General features: G+C 43.9%; 1 protein-coding gene across 1 annotated transcript in view; it reads right to left on the reverse strand.

Annotated features, from left to right (window-relative positions):
• Positions 1 to 21,334, reverse strand: part of NARS2 (asparaginyl-tRNA synthetase 2, mitochondrial) — a 78,292-nt gene extending 56,958 nt beyond the window's left edge. The window contains exons 1-5 of the mRNA XM_030558292.1: positions 20,936 to 21,334; positions 19,152 to 19,261; positions 17,201 to 17,321; positions 16,337 to 16,477; positions 10,097 to 10,177 (exon numbers count right to left, since the gene is read on the reverse strand). Coding sequence (XP_030414152.1) covers positions 10,097 to 10,177; positions 16,337 to 16,477; positions 17,201 to 17,321; positions 19,152 to 19,261; positions 20,936 to 21,073 — 591 coding nt within the window. The 5' untranslated portion in view covers positions 21,074 to 21,334. The remainder of the gene's footprint in view (positions 1 to 10,096; positions 10,178 to 16,336; positions 16,478 to 17,200; positions 17,322 to 19,151; positions 19,262 to 20,935) is intronic.
• Between the last annotated feature and the right edge of the window lie 1,009 nt (positions 21,335 to 22,343).

Below are 22,343 nucleotides of genomic sequence, written 5' to 3' on the forward strand. Positions count from 1 at the left end.
AGCTAACTGGAGCTGTAAATGTTCAGAACCTCAGGGGGTGGGGAGTGGAAATCAGTTCTTAAGTTTTTAAGAAACGGAGGCATCCAAAATAAAGGCTTTGAATGACTTGAAAAGCTGTACAGGACAACAAACCCAGACTGCCCAATCCAGTCCTGACCTTTAAGCACAAGTTCATTCTTCTTCACAGAGATTATGGAAAATAAAATCTTTAAGAATTTCTACCATTAGAATATCTTTGGTTTCACACATCGCTGCCATAAAGGCTCAATTTTAAGTCTGATAAGAAAGTTGGGGGGGAAGGGGGGCAGGTATTTTCCATCTAAGGCAGGTGCCTAAAGTTTATTAAAAAAATTTTAATCAGTGCTATTTTCCTTTCACAGGGGAATGAATTGATTCTATCAGAAAAAGCACTACGGTAATGAGAAAAAAGAAAACGGAATATTCTATGGAGTCTTCATTGTTATTCTATGATTGGAATATGGAGATTATACAGGCACAGAGCCACAAATGACCTTTTCTTCCAGCTCTTGCGTATCTTTCCAGGTCATTGGACAATGTGCACACAAAGAAACATCCTGGAACATTTAGCTAGGCATAGACAACAATTTTATTAGGGGAGGGCTTAGAGTTACAAAGAAAAGAAAAGCTGTTGGATATTGCTTTAATGAGTAGTTTTGTACCATGATTACATATGTCCACCTTTAATAAAAGGATAAATTATAATTGTTTCAAACTCAGTATTTTTTTTATTAATGTAATCCCTAATTTTTTTTAATTTTATTTTTTGGGGGAGGAGGGGGGCTGCGCCCATGTAAAAAAATCATAGTTTCTTATTAAGGATTCTTAGTTAAGATCTTCGCCCTCTACCCCCTTCCTCAAGTTTACTCACTAGATTTCTTCACGTTTTTTTTTCTCCTTCCTGATGAAGGCAGACGGTTTCCTCTCCTATTGCTGAAGTTTATTTCATTCTAAAGTACAGTATTCCTTCTCCAATGTATCTTTAGGATGAGGCACAGAAGCTCCAAGTGCTTGTGGTCATTAATGATTCTCGAGCACTTTTCACAAGATATGGGTGCTCTGGCTAAATTCCCTCTTGGTTGGTTACATTCTGTTCTACTTCAAATTTCTCCTGTAGCTGGGCATGGTGCTCTACACTTCCTGGATTAAACTGCTTTGTACTGTGGCTGTGCACCATGCAACACCTCGCAAGTTTCATCCTAGCAGTGACCGCACTTCGGTGAAAAAGTGAAGCAAGCCCTATTGAAGCAGTTTGAGGCCAGTTTGTGAAATAACTGGTGATCCTGAGGCACTGAAGTTGCTGTGTAAACATAAGGTATCCCCCTACACTGAAGCAGGATTAAGTATACCTAGACCATCCCTGTCAGATATTTGTCTTAAAACCCCCACGGACAGGGATTCCACAGTCTCCCTAGGTAACATGTTCCAGTGCTTAACTAGACTTATAGTTAGAAAGATTTTCTTCATATCTAATCTAAATCTCTTTTTGTTGAAAACTAACCCAAGTACTACTGGTCCTTCCCTCGAGGGACATGGTAAACCATTGACCACTATCCTCTTTATAAAAAAGTTTGTACATATTTGAAGACTTATGTCCTCTCACCGCCTTCTCTTCTCTAAACATTTCCATTTCTTTCCCCGTTTATACATAGGTCATATTTACTAATTCTCCTATTTTTGTTGCTTTCCTCTGACTCTCCAATTTGTCCACATCTTTCTTACAATACTCCAGCAGAGGCCTCACCAGTGCCAAATAGAGCAGGACAATTACCTTTTGGGTCTTGTATATGACGCTCCTCTTAACACACCCCATTTGCTCTTTTTGCAACAGCAACACATTGTTGACTCATGTTCTGTCTGTGATCCACTATAACCCACACATCCTTTTCTGCAGTACTGCTGCCAAGCCAGTTATTCCCTATTTCGAATTTCTGCATTTGATTTTTCCTTTAAGTATAGTACTTTGCACTTGCCTTTACTGAATTTCATTTTATGGAATTCACACCAAATTCTCCAATTTATCAAGATCATTTTGAATTCTAATGCTGTCTTCCAGAGTGTTTGAAACCCCTTCCAGCTTGGTATCACCTGCAAATTTTATAAGTGTACTCTCTACTCCACAACCCAAGTAGTTAATGAAAATACTGAGCAGTACCAGACCCAGGAGAGACCCTGCAGAGCCCCACTTAATATGTCCTCCCAGCTTGACAGAGAACCACTGATAACTACTCTGAGTATGGTTTTTCAACGAGTTGTGCACCCACCTGATAGTAATTTCATCTAGGCCATATTTCCCTAGTTTGTTAATGAGAATTCCACGGGGAACTGTGTTAAAAGCCTTACTAAATGAGCTGACATATTAGAAATAGATTGATTTTAAAATAAAATATCCAGAAGTGCTCCTCCATCACATCATACCTGCCAACACCTGAGTTCAGCTGTTTTCCTTTCCTTTTTTTTTTTTTAAAAAGTCACTTATAAACTCTGACAAAAGAAATACAAAAACCTGAACTCAGAACCTAGGGTGACCAGACGTCCCAATTTTATAGGGACAGTCCCGATTTTTGGGTCTTTTTCTTATATAGGCTCCTATTACTTCCCATCCCAATTTTTCACACTTGCTGTCTGGTCACCCTATCAGAACCCGACAGCTAAGTGCAGGAGGAACAGATTCTGAACTCAGGGGAGACAGCATGGTTTGCAGCAATGTGCAAAGAGGAAGAAGACAGGACACCTGGGTGTTAAAAGCTGGGCACCTAAATAAATGCCTGCTTTTCAAAGGACCTGAGCAACCACAGTTCCCAGTGCCTTCAAAGGGTGCTCTGGAGGCACATTTCTGAAAACAAAATAGTCAGACCACTTATCTGGGTGCAGGATGTGTGTTCAGATGCCTAAGATACCCAGCTCTCAAAATTTAGGCCCCTGCGTCTATTCCCAGCTTTGCCAAGGACCTGTCACGTGATCTGTCACTGCCTCATTTCCCAGCTTGTAAAACAGAAGGACCTCATGGGCATTGCTAGGTTGAGCTCATTCAGGGTTCTAGTACCTTTGAGAGCTTCTTCAAGCTGACATTTTTCTTACTAGCTTGGAACCTGTTTTGGTTGTTTTTTTTTTTTTTTAAAGCTCTGCTGTTCACCTCCAAGATATATGGTCAGCTACCTATATTCTTAGATCAGAGGACAGTTTACCTCCATATAGGCCGTGTTTCATTATGCCATATTTAAACAGCCAGATTCTCAGCAGGTGTAAACCTGCACTACTCCACTGAAATCAACAGAGCTATGATAATTCACACCACTGAGGATCTGCACCTCATTTCTAGACGGTTGCCATTTCAGCAAAACCAGGCTCATGATATTTTAATCACTTAAACCTCTAAAAATGGTTTGCTTCCCCCCAACCCAAAAGCCGTTTATTTCTCTCCATCCTCTCTTTAGCACTGTGCTCATTTCTGTTTGGTTTTTTGCTCACATTTTGAAAGAGCTTTTTGATTCCTTCAGTATTTCTGTAAAGCTTTGGGAGTTATCATGAAGCATTCTGGGCCCAATCCACCTTCCACCAAGGTCAATGAAAAGAATTCCATTTTCCTCAACAGGCACAGGATTGGACCCTCTGAGCATCTCAGCGAGGAGGTATTTTAGGAGTAGAATTAATATAACTTAGCACTTCACCTCTCCAAAGCTTTGCAAACATTCACTGCCCCTCACACCCTCCACAGGAGCTGGATATTACATCCATTTTAGGGCTTGTCTGCACTACAGAACCTCGGCTGGTATAGCTACACCAGCAGAGCCCCCTACTGGAGAGGGAGCATACCCAGACAGAGTTCCAGCTGCCAAGCTACACCTCTCTAAAGCAGATTAGCTACGCCAGTGATTCTCAAACTTTTGTACTGGTGACCCCTTTCACACCGCAAGCCTCTGAGTGTGACCCCCCCCTTATAAATTAAAAACACTTTTTAAAATATGTAACACCATTATAAATGCTGGAGGCAAAGCGGGGTTTGGGGTCGAGGCTGACAGCTCACCCCCCCCCCCCATGTAATAACTTCACGACCCCCGAGGGGTCCTGATTCTTCTATGGGCACAGTAATGCTGGCAAGATGGACTGATTTAAATAACTGATTTTAATCACGACATAAATCAACTAGTAGGAAACGTTAATTCCAATCATCAGTTTTAATTTTGGTTTGCATTTGTACTTTTTAGTTATTTTTCCAAAGAAAAGCTGAGTCTCATTCATCAGTAATCATTACAACATGTTGATTTGCAACTAAATATAGACTTTACACTGAATTCAGTGCTTTTCTTTTTTGGCTAACCATGAAGACACACTAAAATTATACATATTTACCTAAGAAATTACATAACTTAACTTACATTTACAGTATTAAAAATGCTGAGTAATGCATTTCTTATTTACTAGATTAATTTTTTTACTTGTGATGTGTGTCAAGTTCTACATGGCTGGAAATTCAAATTCATTTAAAAATGCACAACAGCAGCATTTTTTACTAGTTAAATACAGGTATCAAATGTGGATACATAAGAAAAAAGTTTACCAGAAAATTTGTAACAAAACACATTTTGCATTTAAAACTAAACAATTTATTAAACAAAGGAAGTATTATCTGTAGTTAGCGAATTGAACGGATTGTTTCTGGTCAATGTGTCCTTGAAGATTGTAGAACTATTAGATCTCATCCTCACACCTAATTTTTATTTATAAATCAGTTTTCTTAATTCTGAATGAACAGGCCATTGAATGGAATGAACTGAATAAATTGAAATGAAGACATGTTCTCTGCACCCACAGAGGAGGATACTATTGTCAAAAGCTCATCTAAAACATCAACAAACTCTGGCTCCAGGTTCTTATCCAGTGCCTTTTACTTGTTCAGTGGTCTGAAATTCATTACAATTTGGCAGTAAACATGTATTTTTTAATTTTATTTAAATAATTTTAACAGATAATAATTTAGGCCATACCATATGTTGTCAATTTCTAATATTTAAAAAAACAAAACCTGTATTTAATTTAAATTAAAAAAAACTGATTTAAATTAAAAGAAAATCAATTGTTATTTACCCTGAGACCTATGGATATATTACTTTGACTCGAGGCTATTTGCTTTAAGAACAATAAAACACTTGATTCTACAATGTACTCCTTACAATTCTAACGGAAGAAGAGGACAGAGAAAAAGAATCGAAAGGACCACAGAAGTCATTCCTTCAGTCCAGAAAGGAGAGGCTATTAAAGCTTGACAAGAGGCAGAATTTTCATCCCTGCCTAAATTAATCATCTACCACCCTTTTAGGGTATGTCTTCACTGCACAGCTAACCACGGCTCTAGCTCAAACCCTACTACTATCCACACAGAAAACCCTCTCACTGGGCTTTGGAAGTGCTTTAAGTCTGGGCTCATTTACCCAGCTGGGTTTGTGGGTCAGCATCCCAGATCCACTTTAATTAGGGTGGGAAGCTTGCAACTTTGCAGGGAGGCTGCAGTCCATATCATTGGAGTGATGAGTCCTCCAATGCCATCCTGCAATTCCTCACCAAAGGACAGGCAAGTCCTCCTGCAATTGTCTGGAAAAGAATCCCAGGCTGTTTCAACACAGAGAACTACGAAATATGCCCCTAGGCACACATGAGCGCTTTTAGAAATGGTGTGGACACAGTAACAAAGGTAGGGCTTTGCTGTGGGAATGCTTAGACCTGGGCTAGGCTAACCCAGAAAGTCAGGCCCAGGTGCCAGTTACCCAGGTTAACTCTACAGTGAAGACACATCCCTATAGTGAAAGCTGAGAGAGTCAGGGCTATTTAAAATACAAACAGAGCCTGTGAGACAAGGCCTAACTGACTGAGTTGTATCCTATTGCATAACAGTATCCCATTTGTTCACTGGCTTGGCTCAGGCAATCTCTCTAAGGTACTGATTAGATGTATAGGTATAGAGGGGTTAGGTACAGACTACCAGCTTGTGGAACAAGCAGAAATGTTGGTTGTGAGGAATGGGACAGACCAATATTAGCTTGGCATGAGCTCCAACTTTTGCTGAAAACCCTCTGACATCCCAGCATGAGACAACCATAAAAGGTTGTTACAAGGAGGAGGGAGAAAAATTGTTCTCCTTAACCTCTGAGGATAGGAAAAGAAGCAATGGGCTTAAATTGCAGCAAGGGTGGTTTAGGTTGGACATTAGGAAAAACTTCCTACCTGTCAGGGTGGTTAACCACTAGAATACATTGCCTAGGGATGTTGTGGAATCTCCGTCATTGGAGATTTTTAAGAGTAGGTGAGACAATGGCCTAGATAATACTTAGTCTTGTCACGAGAGCAGGGGACTGGACGACATGACCTCTTGAGGTCCTTTCCAGTCCTACGAGTCTATGATAACCAAAGAGCCTCCACTCTGGAATCAGTTCCCAGCCAGACTGTGTTACAGCTCCACTACTGGCTGGAAGGGAAATATTTGGCAGACACTCCCTGCCTCTACATTAAGCTACTTTTGCTGAGGTTAATCTATTGGGAAAAATTGTGACTACGTTCCCTGTGGTGTCAATAGGGTTTGTTTTGGATGTACTAAAGGAAAGGTAAGGAGTTAATGTCTAGATCCAGAGTTACAGAGGCATATTTATTATAGGTTTCATCCCATCCCATGTTAAGTAAGGACATCCTCATATTGCTAGAAGAATGGGGAAGCAGTTATGTGGTGGCAACTTCCTGACAGGACAATACACACTGACAGCATGTAATCTCTGGCCAAGTTCTTGAGATGACCAGTACTTGGATAGTTTATGTGGTTCATAATTAGCTAAAGCTGATTTGGATGCAGGAAGAAAATGTAGCAATATACACTAATTGTGGGTGGAGGTTGCCTGACATAATTCCTTTAAAAACTGTGCTACCATAATTGGTCCAGATAAACTCCCAAGTTATCCCAATCCTCAATCACGTGGGATGTGAATTATCCCAAGATCACTAGTGTTCCATGACATTATAGTTTTGCTTTTCTGCAATGCCAAATTTCAGATACATCCCTCCGAGTCATTTGGATAAATGGGGTTGAACTGACATTTAAATCAATCAGTACTATTAAATTATTGCTATTGTAATAGCGCCTAAACAGTGCTCCAGTCAGGAATCAGGCCCAACTGTACTAGGCCTGGCATGAACATGTAGGATACAATGTGATCCCTACCCTGGAGAGTTTACAATCTAAGGTCTTGGAACCTGCCAACTGACCCACCCTGAAAAAAACCCACACTTCTGTCCGACATAAATGTTACCGACAAAACCACTGGTGTGAACAGAGCTATGTCAGTGGGAGAATGTCTCCCGCTGACACAGCTACTGCCGCTCAGAGGGTGGCTTAATTATGCCAGTAGCAGAGCTCTCTCCTGTTGGCATAGAGCGGCTACTCAAGAGACCTTACAGCAGTGCGGCTGCAGCAGTACAGCTCTGCCGCTGTAAGGTCCGTAGCATAGACATGCCCTACAAATCTTGCTCCCTCCCAAAGCAAGAAGCAGGCACATGGTTTGTTTACAAAGTTATTATTAAACACAGACGAGTGGGAGTGTGCATTGAAGGCAGAGCGGTGGGACAGCCTGGGTGAAAGGTTGGATTCTGTGTTTCACTTTAAACACAGTAAGCAATGAAACAGCTGACCAAACAGAAGGTGCTGGATAGAGAGAGAGAGGTGCTACCTCTGGGAGCTAGGACCAATTCTACGTAGGGCTTTGAAAAAGTCAGGATAGAGATCTTGAGCTGGGAATCCTCTGTTCAATGGGGAGCCAGTGCAGAAAGCAGAGAATGAGGGGAAACGTCCCCTTCTCCAGTGGAGCTTTGGAGCCCCACATTTGTAGCACCATGCTTCCATGCACAGTATTTAATAGGTTAATACTTGGCACTCACATAGCACCTTTCAACCACAAATCCCAGTGCTTTACACATGGGGAAACCAAGGTACAAGTTTAAATGACGTGCCCATGGCCTCAGTAAACTAAAATCCAGTTTTCATGAGTTTCCCCACGTCCCATCTGCTAGATCACAGCTACGCATTCCCACCCCAATCAACATTTGCACCAGTGCTTTTGTGACTTCAGCCATTCACACTGCAGTCCTACATAATTTAATTCTGTAAAGCTTAGGGGTGGTGTGACGGGCTGTGTACCCAACACAGGTCCTGAAGGGGCTAACGTGGGACTGAGAGGCCAATTATGTTATCTGGGTGCACCTGGAGGGAGAGCCTGGCTTAACTGATCATGAAGCCCAGGAGTAGGCTGGTCAGCATAAAGCCAGGAAGTTGAGTGCAGAAGAGGGCTGCAGTGAGGATGTGTGCAGTCATTCTCTGGGAGCAGCGAGGTGATGAGCTGGAAACTCAGAGGGGAGGAGAACCCCTGGAATCCTAGCTGCAGAATAAATGGTCAACCCAGAGAAGTTGTGGGGAAGAACACCTGAGAATGTAGGGTCGAAAGAAGACAAGGAAGCAAGGAAACAGCAGGAAGGAATGAATGTGCAGACCACGGTTGCTAGTTACAGGGTCCCTGGGCTGGAACCCAGTGCAGAGGGAGGACCTGGGTTTCCCTACCAGTCACCGAGAAAGTAGCACAAGAGACCTGGCACCAAAGACCATCTGAGGCAGAGTCAGAGCAGCTAGTCCAGTGGGATTTTGTTACCCTAGCAGGGGATGACTATATAGTGACCTGGCTGGAGGGTCTAGTCATGAAAAGGAAGCACCCTGAGTCGGGGGGAGGGGGGAGGGGAGGAGGAGGGCAGACAGGCAAAGGAGACACGGTGCAAGCAAGCAACAGAAAGGAGCACCAGACATGGCAAGAGAATTCCCAGACCCAACCACAAGGAGGTGCACTTGCAGTGAGCAGAACCCTTTAACAGGTAGATATAGTTCATGCAGAAACTAAACAGAGATATGCTATAGGATTGAAAATTGTATAATGTGTTTACTGTCAAGCATCACTTGTTGCCACATCTTAATTTGCATGTACCAGCCAGGAGCACGCTGTGGTAGCACTAAGGTATTTCAATCAGCCAGGGGCAGATTAGCTGGGCTGTACTAGGAAGAGTAAGCAGAAAGCTGGGGTACACATGTTGCCGTGCACTGGTCTGTGAGGGTGTTGTCAGTGGGGCAAGGCAGGGCAGGTTTTTCAATCCTGAACAACCAGTACTGGAGGTTTCTGACCAGCAGATTAATGAGATACAAGGAGCTGCAGACGTGACACTGCAGCAGTGACACGCTACCTCAACACTTCTTTGCTCAGAGATGATTCACCAGCAAAGCTGTGGCCAATAAGTGTAAGCAGATACAATCATTTTGTGGCCAAAGAATGCATTTTCTTTTGCGAAAGGCAAAGGGGCTTATGGGAGTGCACATAATTTTGTGGGGGTGGGGGGTGTTACTGCAAATTTCGGGAATACTGCAATTTAGTTAGGGTTGCTCTGAAATGAGTTTCTGAGGAGGGACGAGAATGATTTCTACAAGTGCTGAAGTCAACAGAACCACAATTGAAAACACTGAACTTTATTTTCCAACACTGAAGAAAAGGGCCAATCATTACAGCGTGGGCAGTTTTTAGGAAGGGACAGAGAGAAATGAGAGAGGTGGCAAGAAATAAGAAGCTGGTGGGGAAAAAACAGGAGTCATTTTGTGGTTTATAGCAGGAGCTGATTAACATGAAGTCTAGTTAGTTTCACAGGAGTTCAGCTGGGTCTGACCCAGAGGCCTCCGCCCATGTTTTTATTTTACAAACACGTTTGCCTGGTTATTAAGATGTTTGACCCCCTCTCCCCATTTCTCTCTAAGGTTTTCCACACAACTCAGGATAGAGAAATTGATCAAAACATAAGGTGCTGGGGAAAGTACAGAATAAAAGTAAAAGGGATAAAAACAGCTGTTTAATCTATTTCAGTTAGAATCAGCACTTTAAGGATCACAAGGAACAGCTGTAGGTTACAAAAATAAATCTCAGAGAAGTACATAAAAAACAGGATATACAAAACTGATTGTCCCTTTAGCACCCAGTAATTACAAAGTTGTTTTGTAAGTACAACTTACCCTGACATGAAAGAGCTCCCCCGCACCTTCGCAGTCGTTTGATGTAATTATAGGGGTATGAACGTGCACGTAGCCATTATCCTGAAACAAAAGAGAACATTGAAAGTTGCCAGTCCAAGGATATTACGTGTCAACTCCAAGGAAGAGTCCAACATGTGCAAGTCAGGATTCATCTATCAGGCTAGGACCAAAGACAACATAGGTAACATTTTAGAATAGCTTCAGTGTTATGTGAGAGATACCCTGGTATGTGCTAAACACTAGCTGGATTTCTGGAGGGAGAAATAAAGGACAATTAGGCAAATGAGACTATGGAAAGAGCACATTTCGACTGTAAGCAGAAGGGACCACGCTCCCTGTACAGCTCCTAGCACAACGCAGCCCAACCATGGTTGGGTCCCTTGACATAACAATAATATGAATAAACATCAACTTCACAATATTTATGTATGCAAAACCCTATGAGTTAGAGATCTGTGCAGGGCTCTAGGGGCCTTTCAAAATATAAACACAAACACAGCTACCTCCCTGAAACAGGGAGCAGAATACCCACTCCTCCAGCCATAAATCCCATCCCTCAGCACATCCCTCTTCCCACACAAAAGCCTGGGAAAATAAATGGAATTTGCAGCCTACCGTAAATGTCAGCAAATTGGGGCTATCTGAACCAAAGAATTTGGGGAAGGCAGGGGCATGCGAATTTGAAAAGTTCAGGGCTGGTGTACAATACATTTTACAAGAAGGGAGTAGAGTTTCTAAAGTCCAATGTAATTTATGGCAGCTACCACCATTAAGCTGGCAGTAGAATGCATTTCACATTAGCAGACTTCCTGCCTAATGTAGGAAGTGCCTGAGAAGTAGGGCTCATCAGAGGGATGCCCAGAACCACAGTCCCCCTCCTTAAGAGACTTAGCATAGTTTCCATTATCAAACCACAAAACATATTATGGTAACATTAGTGGCTCTGTCATGAACCCACAGCAGCAGGCGAGTTCAGAGCTCAGAGGAGATATTCATGCTGCATACTCTTCACTGGGTATGTCTACACTGCAATTAGACATCTGTGGCTGGCCCATGCCAGCTGATTTGGGTTTGTGGGACTCGGGCTGCAGGGCTGTTTAATTAAGGTGCAAACATTCCAGCTCAGGCAGCAGTCTGAGCTCTGGGACCTTCCCCCATCGCAGCCTAAGCCTGGATCTCTACACCACACCTCCATTAAACAGCTCCACAGCCCGAGCTCCATGAACCCAAGTCAGCTTGCATGGGTGTCTAATTACAATGTGGCTATACCCATTGTGTCTAGGAGCATAGGGTTCTTAAGGTTAAGAGGGGTATCTCACAGGTATTGAACTACCCAAGGGTAAAGTTAAAGGTGGGTTTCTAGCCTTAGACGTCCAAAGCAAAAATTCTAGCATTAATCAGGCACTGTCAGGTGAAAAAGCCCTTGGGATAAGAGCATTTTTAAAAAATGAAAAGAGGTTTGGCCTACTACATGATATAGGTAAAGATCTGTGTTAATATTTTAGCATTTGCTCTTTTTGGTTTTCAGTTTTGCACAACGAAAACAGACCAGTTAGTTTCATTTTGCAGTTCTTGTGCACAATGCCGCAATGTTGGATTGCAAGTACTACATGGGAAGATTTGGATTTTTTTTTTTTTAAAAGTCATTTCCACTGGATCACAATGAAATAAAATAAATAAAGACATGTTCTTGTTGGTCTCAGCATTTGCAAAAGCTTATTTTTACAAACATCTAAGTCTGTGGCCAACTTTGACCTTGCATTCATTGTCTCTTCAAAAATGCATTCAAGTATCAGTAAGCATCTAGCTTCAAAATATATAGGACGTTAAGCAAAAGAACTCCACATGAAAAATATCATATCACAATATTGAAAATAACTACAGGCAAGGTATTTGCTTTAGTAGCAGTAAGATATACACATCTTATCAGAATTTCATGCCTATTGGTAATTCTAACAGCATTTTCCTATTGCTCTTTAAAATCTCCTTCAGGGCAAGAGGTTCTTCAACATCCATCTATGTCTTCTGCAACCAACCAAAGTCAAACAACTGTGGGTATTGCCATCTAGTGGGCAAGAACTAGTACTGACTTTTCTTAATGAAAGGATGTAGCCCTGTTGGTCCCAGGATATGAGACAAGGTAGGTGAGGTAATATTTTATTGGACCAACTTTTGCTGGTGGAAAAGGAGCTCTGTATAGCTCAGAAGCTTGTACCATCCACCAACAGAAGTCAGTGCAATCAAAGATATAACCTCACCTACTTGGTCTTTTTCTTAACCAAGTCTTTTAACCTATAAGTAAGGCTACAAATGTATCACAGAAGTCATGGATGTCATGAAATCCATGAATTCCTTTGACCTCCATGACATTTTCTGCCTGGAACTGGAGCTCCCAAGCCAGCTACCCCCACCTACAGTTGCGAGGCTCCATCCTAGTGTGTGTGTGTGGGGTCCTTGCAGCTTTCCAGCCGCAGCAGGGGGACCCCCTGCAGCTGCCCAGCCGCAATCAGCGGCTGGTGAACCCTGCAATTCCCAGCCATGGCAGGGGACCACTCTGAGCTACCTGCTGCCCAGAGAGCTAAGGGGACTCTGTAGCCGCCCAACCCCCATGGGCAGGGGGACCCCAGAGCTCCCATTCCCCATGGCGACAGGGGACCTGAGAGTACCAGCAAGAAAGGCTTCGTGAATTTTTGTTTATTGCCTGTGATCTGTCCCTGACTTCCACTAAAAATACCTGTGACAAAAACTTAAGTCTTACCTATAAACAGCTGGTACAGTACAGAAATAAACAGTAGCTTTAACTGGCACGATATTTCTATCTTAAAGCAACCCTAAAATCCGTATATTGCAGAGTACTCTCTTGAGAAGGCTAAGCTTGGCTTAGTCTAAGTATCAGATTTGAAATACCAAAGCTCTCTGGAACTATAACTTCAAATTACAGGAGGTCTGACTCATCCTTTTATGACAGTAAACTCCCTAATAATCCACAAGTCTAGTTTGGGAGGTAGAGTGCTTGGCATGTAGTTTTAACTAGAGTCATAGAGTTTAAAGCCAGAAGGGATAACCAGATTCTCACGGAGACCACAAGCCATGCGCACACTAACCCAACAACTTAAATGAGACCAAAGTATTACAACCCACAAGAGACCAGACCATAATGTGCCGCAGGCAGAGAACAGGAGGGATCAAGGTCCACAAGTGCCTGAGGCACCCGCAATGGGAGGGAAAAGATTAAGTGAGATATATCCAGATAATCCTGGCAAGTGACCCACATCTTGGAAAGGAAGGCGAAACCTTTCCCCTACCCACCCTGCCGGATCATTGCCAATCTGAGTTGGGGAAGATTCCTTCCTGAGCCCACATATGGTGATGAGTTAGACCTGAGCATGTAAGCAAGAACCAGTCAGCCAAGCACCTGAGAAAATGTTCGGTGCCCCCTCAGAGCCCTGGCCCTCCCCATCCAGTCTCCCATCTCCAGTTTGGGCCAACCCTGCTTGAGAGGAAGGAGAAACAAAACAAAATGCATTGGGGGGTGGGGGGAGAATCCCTTCCTGAAGTCCACTCCAAGGAAACACACTCTATGGATCCTAGAGGGAGGTTCATTTTAGGACAGGGCTTTACAGGCATAGGTAGCGAAATCTAATGGGAGAACTCAAGGACTCCGCACCCTTTTTTCCAGTAACAAAGTAGGAGTTGTGGTCTGAGTTTAGGATTGGAAGCCAGGAGCTGACAAATTCTAACGCCAACATTGCCACTGTTTGTACATGCTAGGTCACATCATTAATGGTCATGCTTCCAATGAAGCAACCACCAAATTTGGGTGTCTTAGTTTCTGGGTGTCCAAGCTGGGAGAACCTAGGCTTTATTTTCAGAGGTGCTGAGCATCCACAACTACAACAGCAAAGTAGGTTAGGAAGTGAAGAACGGTGTATCCAACCGAAACTGCACTGATAGCTAAGGCGGAACAATCCATTACTATAAAGGGAAAATGAGTTCTTTATTAACGCCGTGTTTAGAAATCCAACTATTAGCTTTGAATGCTGCTGTTCCACAGACGACTCCCAGCTCGAAGGGACCATAATGAAGTAACGTGGTAGAGTTGTAAAAGGGAACGGTATCTCAGAGACTGAAATGGTTGCTCTTTACTCTGTATTAGCTACTCTTTGCATGGACCTACTGATTTATTTCCTGAATCTTATTCCAGTTTTCTACGGTCAGGATATAGAGACAAAAGTTCCTACATACAATGCAAGGCAATAACAACCGGAAGCCACTGGTATTTGTTAGGAGTTAAGTTTTTAAACGGCCTCAGTTCTCCTACACGTCAATTTCTATCGGTCCTGATACAGTTACTGGACATGTCTACTGTGACACTGCACCCCATATTCATCATAGTGGTATGACTATGATATTTTATGACACAATTATGTCATGTAAGGGGTCACTGGAAAAGTTATGATTTGCTCAATAGGATTATCATATTTGTGTGCATGTATCATTTTTGTATGTGAAGTTATGAATATTGACTGGGTATCTGTATTTCAAATGTGGTTACACCTGGGTGACATCCACTAGGCAAGATAATTCCAGTCTAGACAGCTGGTTGTGAAGGGCCTCTTCAAGGTAATGGGCCATTAGAGGAAACAATAGGCCCTAGGAGAAGTTTATCCCCCAGACATGGTGAGCCTTCCTGTGAACTTTTCAGCCATCTTTTGAGTAAAGGCTGCCAAGACTCAGCAAGGCACGCAAAGGCATGTGACCGGATCACATGACAATGAACTCCATATTGGTACCTGTATTTTTCCACAAATTGGAACAGGGAACTTAGCTGAGAACAAACGATTCCCACCATATGGAAAAATGATACAAGGTGGGGAGTGACATCTCAGGGCCTCACTCCCCACTCCAGAGACCACCTGAGGAATAAAGACGGAAGTGCTGGTCCCAGGCTAAAGGGATTTCGAGCTTGTGTATGAAAACTTGCTGGACTGCTTGTATCATCAGGCAGAGTGAAAAATTGCTAATTCGAATCCTATCTATCTAGTATATTAGACTCAGTTTGCCTTTTTGTTTATTTCTTAGGCAAGCTGCTTTGATCTGTTTGCTACCACTTAAAATCTTTCTGTAGTTAATAAACTTGTTTTATGTTTTATCTTAACCAGAGTGTCTAAGTAAAATGTCTGGGAAAATCTCAATTTGGTTAACACTGACTTGCGCATATCTTTCATACGTTGAGGGGAAAGCAAACTATATTAATGAGCTTACATTGTACAGATCCCTGCACAGTGCAAGACGGTATAATTCTGTGTTTATATTCCAGAAAGGAGGCTGGGGAGCTGGGAAATTGGCTGTTGTCTCCTGTTTGTCTGTGAGTGGCTTTGGTAAAGCACTCATGTAGCTCATTTGGGTGTGTGGCGCCACCTGCTGTTGTGTTGGGTGATAACAGAGCAGGGGTCAACAACATTCAGAAGGGTGTGCCCAGTCTTCATTTTTTCACTCTAATTTAAAGGTTTTGCGTGCTAGTAATACATTTTAACGTTTTTAGAAGGTCTCGTTCTATAAGTCTATAATATAACTAAACTTTTGTTGTATGTAAAATAAATAAGGTTTTTAAAACGTTTAGGAAGCTTCATTTAAAATTAAATTAAAATGCAGAGCCTGCCCAGACCAGTGGCCAGGACCTGGGCAGTGTGAGTGTCATTGAAAATCAGCTTGCGTGCTGCCTTTGCCACGCATGCCATAGGTTACCTACCCCTATAATAAAGCCTGGAGATAAGATAAAAATGTATTTTATTTAAAAAACAAAATTCTCAAAATCAAAACATTTCATTCGACCTGAAATGATTTTCATGACCTCAGGAGTCAAAGGGGGAGAATAGTGCTAACACTTCTGACCTCTGCCCACAAAACACAGAATCTGGGATACTAAAGGTATGTCTACACTGTGGCTGGGAGGTGTAGGGATTAGGCAAGTGTAAGTACGTCACACAGGGGTGTGGATTTTTCACACCGAGACACACAGCTATACCGATGTAAGTTCCCAGTGCATGCCGATCCTAAGTCAGTGCCAGCACTAGGAATAGAACCTCAGAGACCCGATTCCATGTCTCCCACTGTCACCCATTACATAACTGCAATGGAAAGGCAGGAGTGTTATGTGGCACCATCATTTGTGTATGTGAAAACACAGTAACAAGATCAAGTGAAGAAGCAGAGCACCTTGAAAAATGAGTGGATCGCTGCAGTAGCTTCACTGCGTACCCTCAGGAGGGAGCTCAGTGTGTTGGTTCTGCATCGTAAGTGAGGAAACTGCCGGCTGTATTCCAGAGGTTGCCTCTCTCTTGGTTTAAAAGGGAACATCTAAAAAAAGGACAGGAAAAAAACAATCTTGAGAGCCTGCAGTTAGAATAATTTTACTGATATCCATGAAATATCATCACTCCCTATTAAAGTTCAATAAGTGATACAAGTCAGAGGCAAAATAATACTTCATCAGTTTTTTTCCAGAGTACTTTGTGGATTTTACAAAGACAACCAGAAAGAGAACGAACCACCAAGGGACAGATGTTGATCACTTTTGGAAAATGCTCAGATACCACAGTAATGGTGTCCATATAAGCACCTATATAGAATCAGAATTTCAACAGGACTCAGTGCCAAAGTAAGTGGCTAGATTTTCAAAAGAGCCCACCATGGTGCGTGCCAATCACTTTCTGACATCTTGCTGTAAGTTTCACAGTGGCAACAGAGAACTTTTGGAGATCTGGTTCCAATTGTGGGTGCTGAGCAGTTGGGAAATCTGGCCTGCAATTCTTTAGCAAATCCAGTCCTTAGTATCAAGTTAGTTTCACAGTTTCCTCCCTATGCCCAGTTCACTAGTCAGTTTCTACCTTAATGAAAAGGCCCCTGTCCACCAGTGGGAGAGTAGAAGACATCTTAAAAACATTAAAAATAGAGACGACTTTAGAAAAAATAGCAGGAAATACAGTTTGAAATGTGCTCTGTCAGAAACGGGAATATTTTGAAATTAGTCATGTTCCAAAAGGTATCCTTGGAGCTTGACTGTTAAGTGCAATAACATACCAGAGTATCACAGGGTCCTACCACACGAATATTTTCAGCTTTCAATTCCACATTTTGCATCCTATGAAGACTTTTTACCAGCTTGCCTTGTACTTCCACTGCACTTCCAAAAGTCAGATCTCTGGAAAATACATGAACAACAATGTGTCACTATGGGCCTGACTTACTTGGGTTAATTTAGATCAAGCCCTATGCTTACAATATCTATTATCACAAATAGACAGCTTGTTACAATTTGATTGCTATATTTTATTCACATGGCACTCAATATATCCCCTATGGAAATCATCTGGTGGGTAGGTGGGTGTATGTGTGAACCCAGGATTCCAATAATCTGGAGATTTTAAATTATTTGATGAATAAACCACCAAGCTGTCCATCTTACAAGAAATAAATTGCATAGGATCTTCTTCTGTAGCTGAAAATTAATGAAGCCTAAGTGTTTATTTTTCACTGATCCAAGATGAGCCCCAATGTCTGTTCAGAAGGAAAGGCCTCACGGTTTGCCACCCCCTCTGTGCTCTCTCTTGTGCTGCGCCTGCAAAAGTGGCGCCTCAGCTAGAAACACTGACTGCGTCTGGCACAAAAGGCAGGAAAAGTCTAAGGAGCCTACAGAAGAGAGCTGGTTGAGGAAAGGCTAACATGGCAACCCTAGCTTCTGATAAGGTACAGACTGACTTACACAGGAAGAATAAGCCACCTGGGAAGCCAACCCATGGAAAAAGCACTATGAAACCTGGCCCCAATGAATCAGTAGGAATTCTGCCACTAACTTCAGTGGAGACAAAATTTCAATTTAAAAGTGCCCCCTACTTCCTACTCCCTTCAGAACCAGCTAACCCAGCTCCTTAACTTACAGCTATTGAATGACACCAAGTGCAACACCCTCAGAAACTGCTGAATGTACCACCCCTGCAGCACTCACATCCCTGCTGGCACAGGACGTGAGTGTCATAACTGTCCTACTCAGATCTGAACCTCAGAGTTCAGAACATGAGAAGCTAGCATGAAACCTCCAAACTTAATTACCAGCTTGGATCTGATATCGCTGCCACCAGCCAGAAGATTCCAGTGTCTGGCTCACTCTGGTCTCCCTAAAACCTTCCCTGGGGGACCCCAAGACTCAGATTCCTTGAGTCTCACCACAAAGGGGAATAAACCATTTCCCTTTCCCCTCCTCCCCTCCAGGTGTTCCCTCCCTGGGTTCCTGGAGAGATATACAGATTCAAGCTCCGTGAATCTAAACAAAGGGATTCCACCCTCTTTACCTCCTCCCAGATTTCCCCGCCCTGGGTACTTTCGGAGATTCCCTGCTTCAAGTCCTTGAAACACAAGTACCGAGAGATCAATCTCTCTCTCTCCTTACCCAGAGGGTATGCAAAGTCAGGCTTAGTAAATCTAACACAAAGAGATTTTCCCCCTCCCTTCGTTTCTTAGCCTTAACCAGTGAAAAACACTCAAATAGGTCTTAAAAAGAAAGCTTTATATAAAAAGAAAGAAAATCTAAACAGAATACAATTTAACACATTCCAGCAACTACACACATGTAAATACAAAAAAACAATATAAACCCTTTGTCTTACTATCTTTGTACTTACAACTTGGAAACAGAAGATTAGAAAGCCTGGAGATAGAAAAATCACTCTCAGAGCCGAGAGAGTCACCGAACCAAGACAAAGAACTCACACCCAAAACTTCCCTCCACCCAGATTTGAAAAAGTCTTGTTTCCTGATTGGTCCTCTGGTCAGGTGTTTGGTTCCCTTTGTTAATCCTTTACAGGTAAAAGAACATTAACCCTTAGCTATCTGTTTATGACAGTGAGACACCAGGCCTGGGAATCAATCCCCTTAATCTAAGATAGGGTAGAGCTGAGCCCTACAACCATGTCATCAATCCTTTCCAAACAAGAATCTGCACAGAAATTTCTTTAAATATGTAAAATCTGCAAACCTATGTTCCAAGGTTGGGTCAGCTACAACCTGGAGGCTTTCCAAAGAACTGCCATCATTTATGTGCAGGAACAGAACCTGTTTCTGGGACCGGACAGAACGAACCCAGCCCTGGAAGAGAAGAAAATAAAAGTTGGTGATTGCCTGGTTTGAACTCAATCTAGTTATATGCAGGACCCAACTGACACTGAGCAAGTCATTTCGAGCCTGATCCAACTCCCTTTGGAGACAATGGAAAGATTCCTTTAGGGCCCAATCCTGATTCCAGTGAAATCAGTGGTAGCTTCACTATAACTTCAAAGCAAGTAGGAGTAGATCCTGAGGCAGAGGCACCAACATTTCATCATAACAGGGATCCATCTGAATCTTCATGGAGCTGGGAAGATTAAAATCAGTGACAGACTTTGAAGATGAAAAGCATTCCACAAATGCTATATCATTATGTCCCTTGTAAACACTCCTTATTGCAACAACAGAGACAATCAGAACACCATTCCTTCAAAGGGGAGTGTCATGGTAATTCTCACATATTGTTCTTCTTCACTGCTTTGTACAACTATCTGCGGGAAGCTTGACACTGAAAGCTGTTTCCTAAGGGGCTATTTGTTCATACCTACCATGCATACGTACTGCCTTAATACAGAGGCCAATGTGAAGGAGATTAGGTCCAGAACGTAGGCTTTGTTTAAGGAGGGGGAAAAAAATCAAAACCAATTAATATTACTATTAATTATTTGTATTATCATAGCACCTAGTCATGGATTAGAACCCATTGTGCTAGACACTCTACAAATGCAGAATTAACAGAAATGTTTCACTGTTTTGGGTGGTTTTCAAATTAAAAAAAGTTTTCTAGGGGGACTTAGATTTAAAATTTAAAAATTGACAAAACCTTTGTTAGCACAGAGTTAAAGTTGCCTGGTGATAACGTGCACCCTTCCAGAATGTCCAGTTCAGCAAAACTCACATTTGTGAAAACAAGGAAATACAGGGTTAAGGTAAATGCCCATAAAACCTTGATTCTTTTCCCTGGAGCTGGCAATAGTCACTAAGAATTATCTTCATGCACTCCAGCTGCATTCAATGTGTGAAGTGTGCCTGTACTGTGGTGAAGGAATAAGATAGAGCAGCTTAGAAGAGCTGTAATTGTGATATAAGGTGATCTGGGAGACTCCGGCCCTCTGTGGGGGTGCATGAGCTCTTCTTTCTGAGGCCTGTATGTGTGATCAAAGGAAAAAAATGCATATGAACTTTGGGAGATCTAGTCTACCTCATTTCATTGCTGTGTTGTATAGGCTGTGTCATTAGAAGAATCCAGGGATCATCAGCAGTGCAGAAGAGATAGGTGTGGCATGGAAGCTTAATTAAGGGGAAGCAAAAGTGTTTGATGGCATTGTGTGTCTAGGATTCAAGATCTTGTAAATGTACATGTGGTGTTCAATTTGTGGAGCAGGCTAAGTATAGGGAGCTCCTGTTCCATATAAGATAAAGGCAGAATGTAAGTATGTGTTATGGGCTTATTGGGGCATCACTTAAAGCCCCTCCCACCATTTCCCCACCACTATTTTTAGTGCACTAACAAGATCAGAACTAGCATGGGTATGTCTCCTCCAGCTGGAATTTACACCTTCAGTTCAAAGAGGATAGGCAGCTGCACAGCCCATCCAGCTACTCTGGAGAAGCCTCTGCAAGAAGATGATCTTCCGAAAGGGCTGAATTAGAGGAGTAATAATAAGAAATCCACAGAAATGACTAAGTGAATTAACAACATAAACCCCCACCCACCTGGACTTTAATATCACCAGCCACCTCCTGGGCCTCTAGTGCCTCGCAGACCCTCAGTCTTGCAGCCTGCTTGTGCTTGGGACAAGGAGCAGAGGAACAACGGCGAAGAGCCAGGAGCAGACACCGGGCCCCAAACATTGCTAAAGGCCTTCTGCACCTGCCTCCTTGCTAACACCCAAGACCCCACACAGACTCAGCTACCTTGTCCTCATATATGCCCCTCCTGCCTCCAGGTGCCACTCCTACTGTCTTCACATGCACCCTACCATGTCCTCCAACCCCCCTACAGCCACCCCTCCCTGCAATGTAAAGAGATTCCAATCAGCCTCAGCTGCCTTGTTCTCAGATATCCCACTAGCCCCCCGCCCTAGTTCCAGAGCCCCCCCCAGGCCCAACTACCCCCTGCTCTACCCCCAGAGCCCTCCCAGCTGCCCCCTGCCCTGCCCTCAGAGCCCCCCCCGGCCCAGCTGCCCCCTGTCCTACCCCCAGAGCCCCCCCCAGGCCCAGCTGCCCCCTGCCCTACCCCCAAAGCCCCCCCCAGGCCCAACTGCCCCCTGCCCTACCCCCAGAGCCCCCCCCAGGCCCAGCTGCCCCCTGCCCTACCCCCAGAGCCCCCCCCAGGCCCAGCTGCCCCCTGCCCTACCCCCAGAGCCCCCCCACAGGCCCAGCTGCCCCCTGCCCGATCTCCAGAGGGCTCCTAGGCCCTGCTCCTCCTATCTCGAGGTGTCCCTGCACCGCGGCCCCAGGAGGCCAGTGCCCGCCCAGGCCGCAGCCGCAGCTCTGCCCGGAGGAGGGGGCACGGCTGAAGGCCCCGGTTAAAGCGGCCCGGCCCCGGACCGATCCACCCACGTGAGACCAAACCAAGCAGAGGTCGGTGGCATCCCCAAAGCGTCACGCACACTCACGTGACCCCTGGTAGCCAAGGCCGCCGCAAGAGGGCAAGATAAGCCTATCAGGAGGCGGGGCGATGTCCGGAAGTACCTGCTTTAGGCGCAAGGTGCTCTGGGAATTGTAGTTCGAGACTCAGAAGCCGAGGGGCGGGTGGCGCAGCCCTGGGCAGGTGCCAGGTCCGGGCGGGGGTGGGTTTAGCTTTGTGCAGAGCAGGGTCGGGTTACGTATTGCGGGGAGGAGCCGCATGATACAAACCAGCTACTTTATATGCAAATTATATGTAGTATGGTGACGTAAGATAATGAGGCGGGGTTCGGGTTTGTGGAAATGACGGGCCCGCAGGGGGCTGGCACCTCGGGCTCGGGACTCCCGGGTCCTGGTCCCAGCCCAGAGCCCGGGTAAGGGGCGGGGCTCGGGACTCCCGGGTCCTGGTCCCAGCCCAGAGTCCGGGTAAGGGGCGGGGCTCGGGACTCCCGGGTCCTGGTCCCAGCCCAGAGCCCGGGTAAGGGGCGGGGCT

The sequence above is a fragment of the Gopherus evgoodei genome, chromosome 1 (assembly GCF_007399415.2).
Source record: "Gopherus evgoodei ecotype Sinaloan lineage chromosome 1, rGopEvg1_v1.p, whole genome shotgun sequence".
In the NCBI taxonomy this organism is placed as follows: Eukaryota; Metazoa; Chordata; order Testudines; family Testudinidae; genus Gopherus; species Gopherus evgoodei.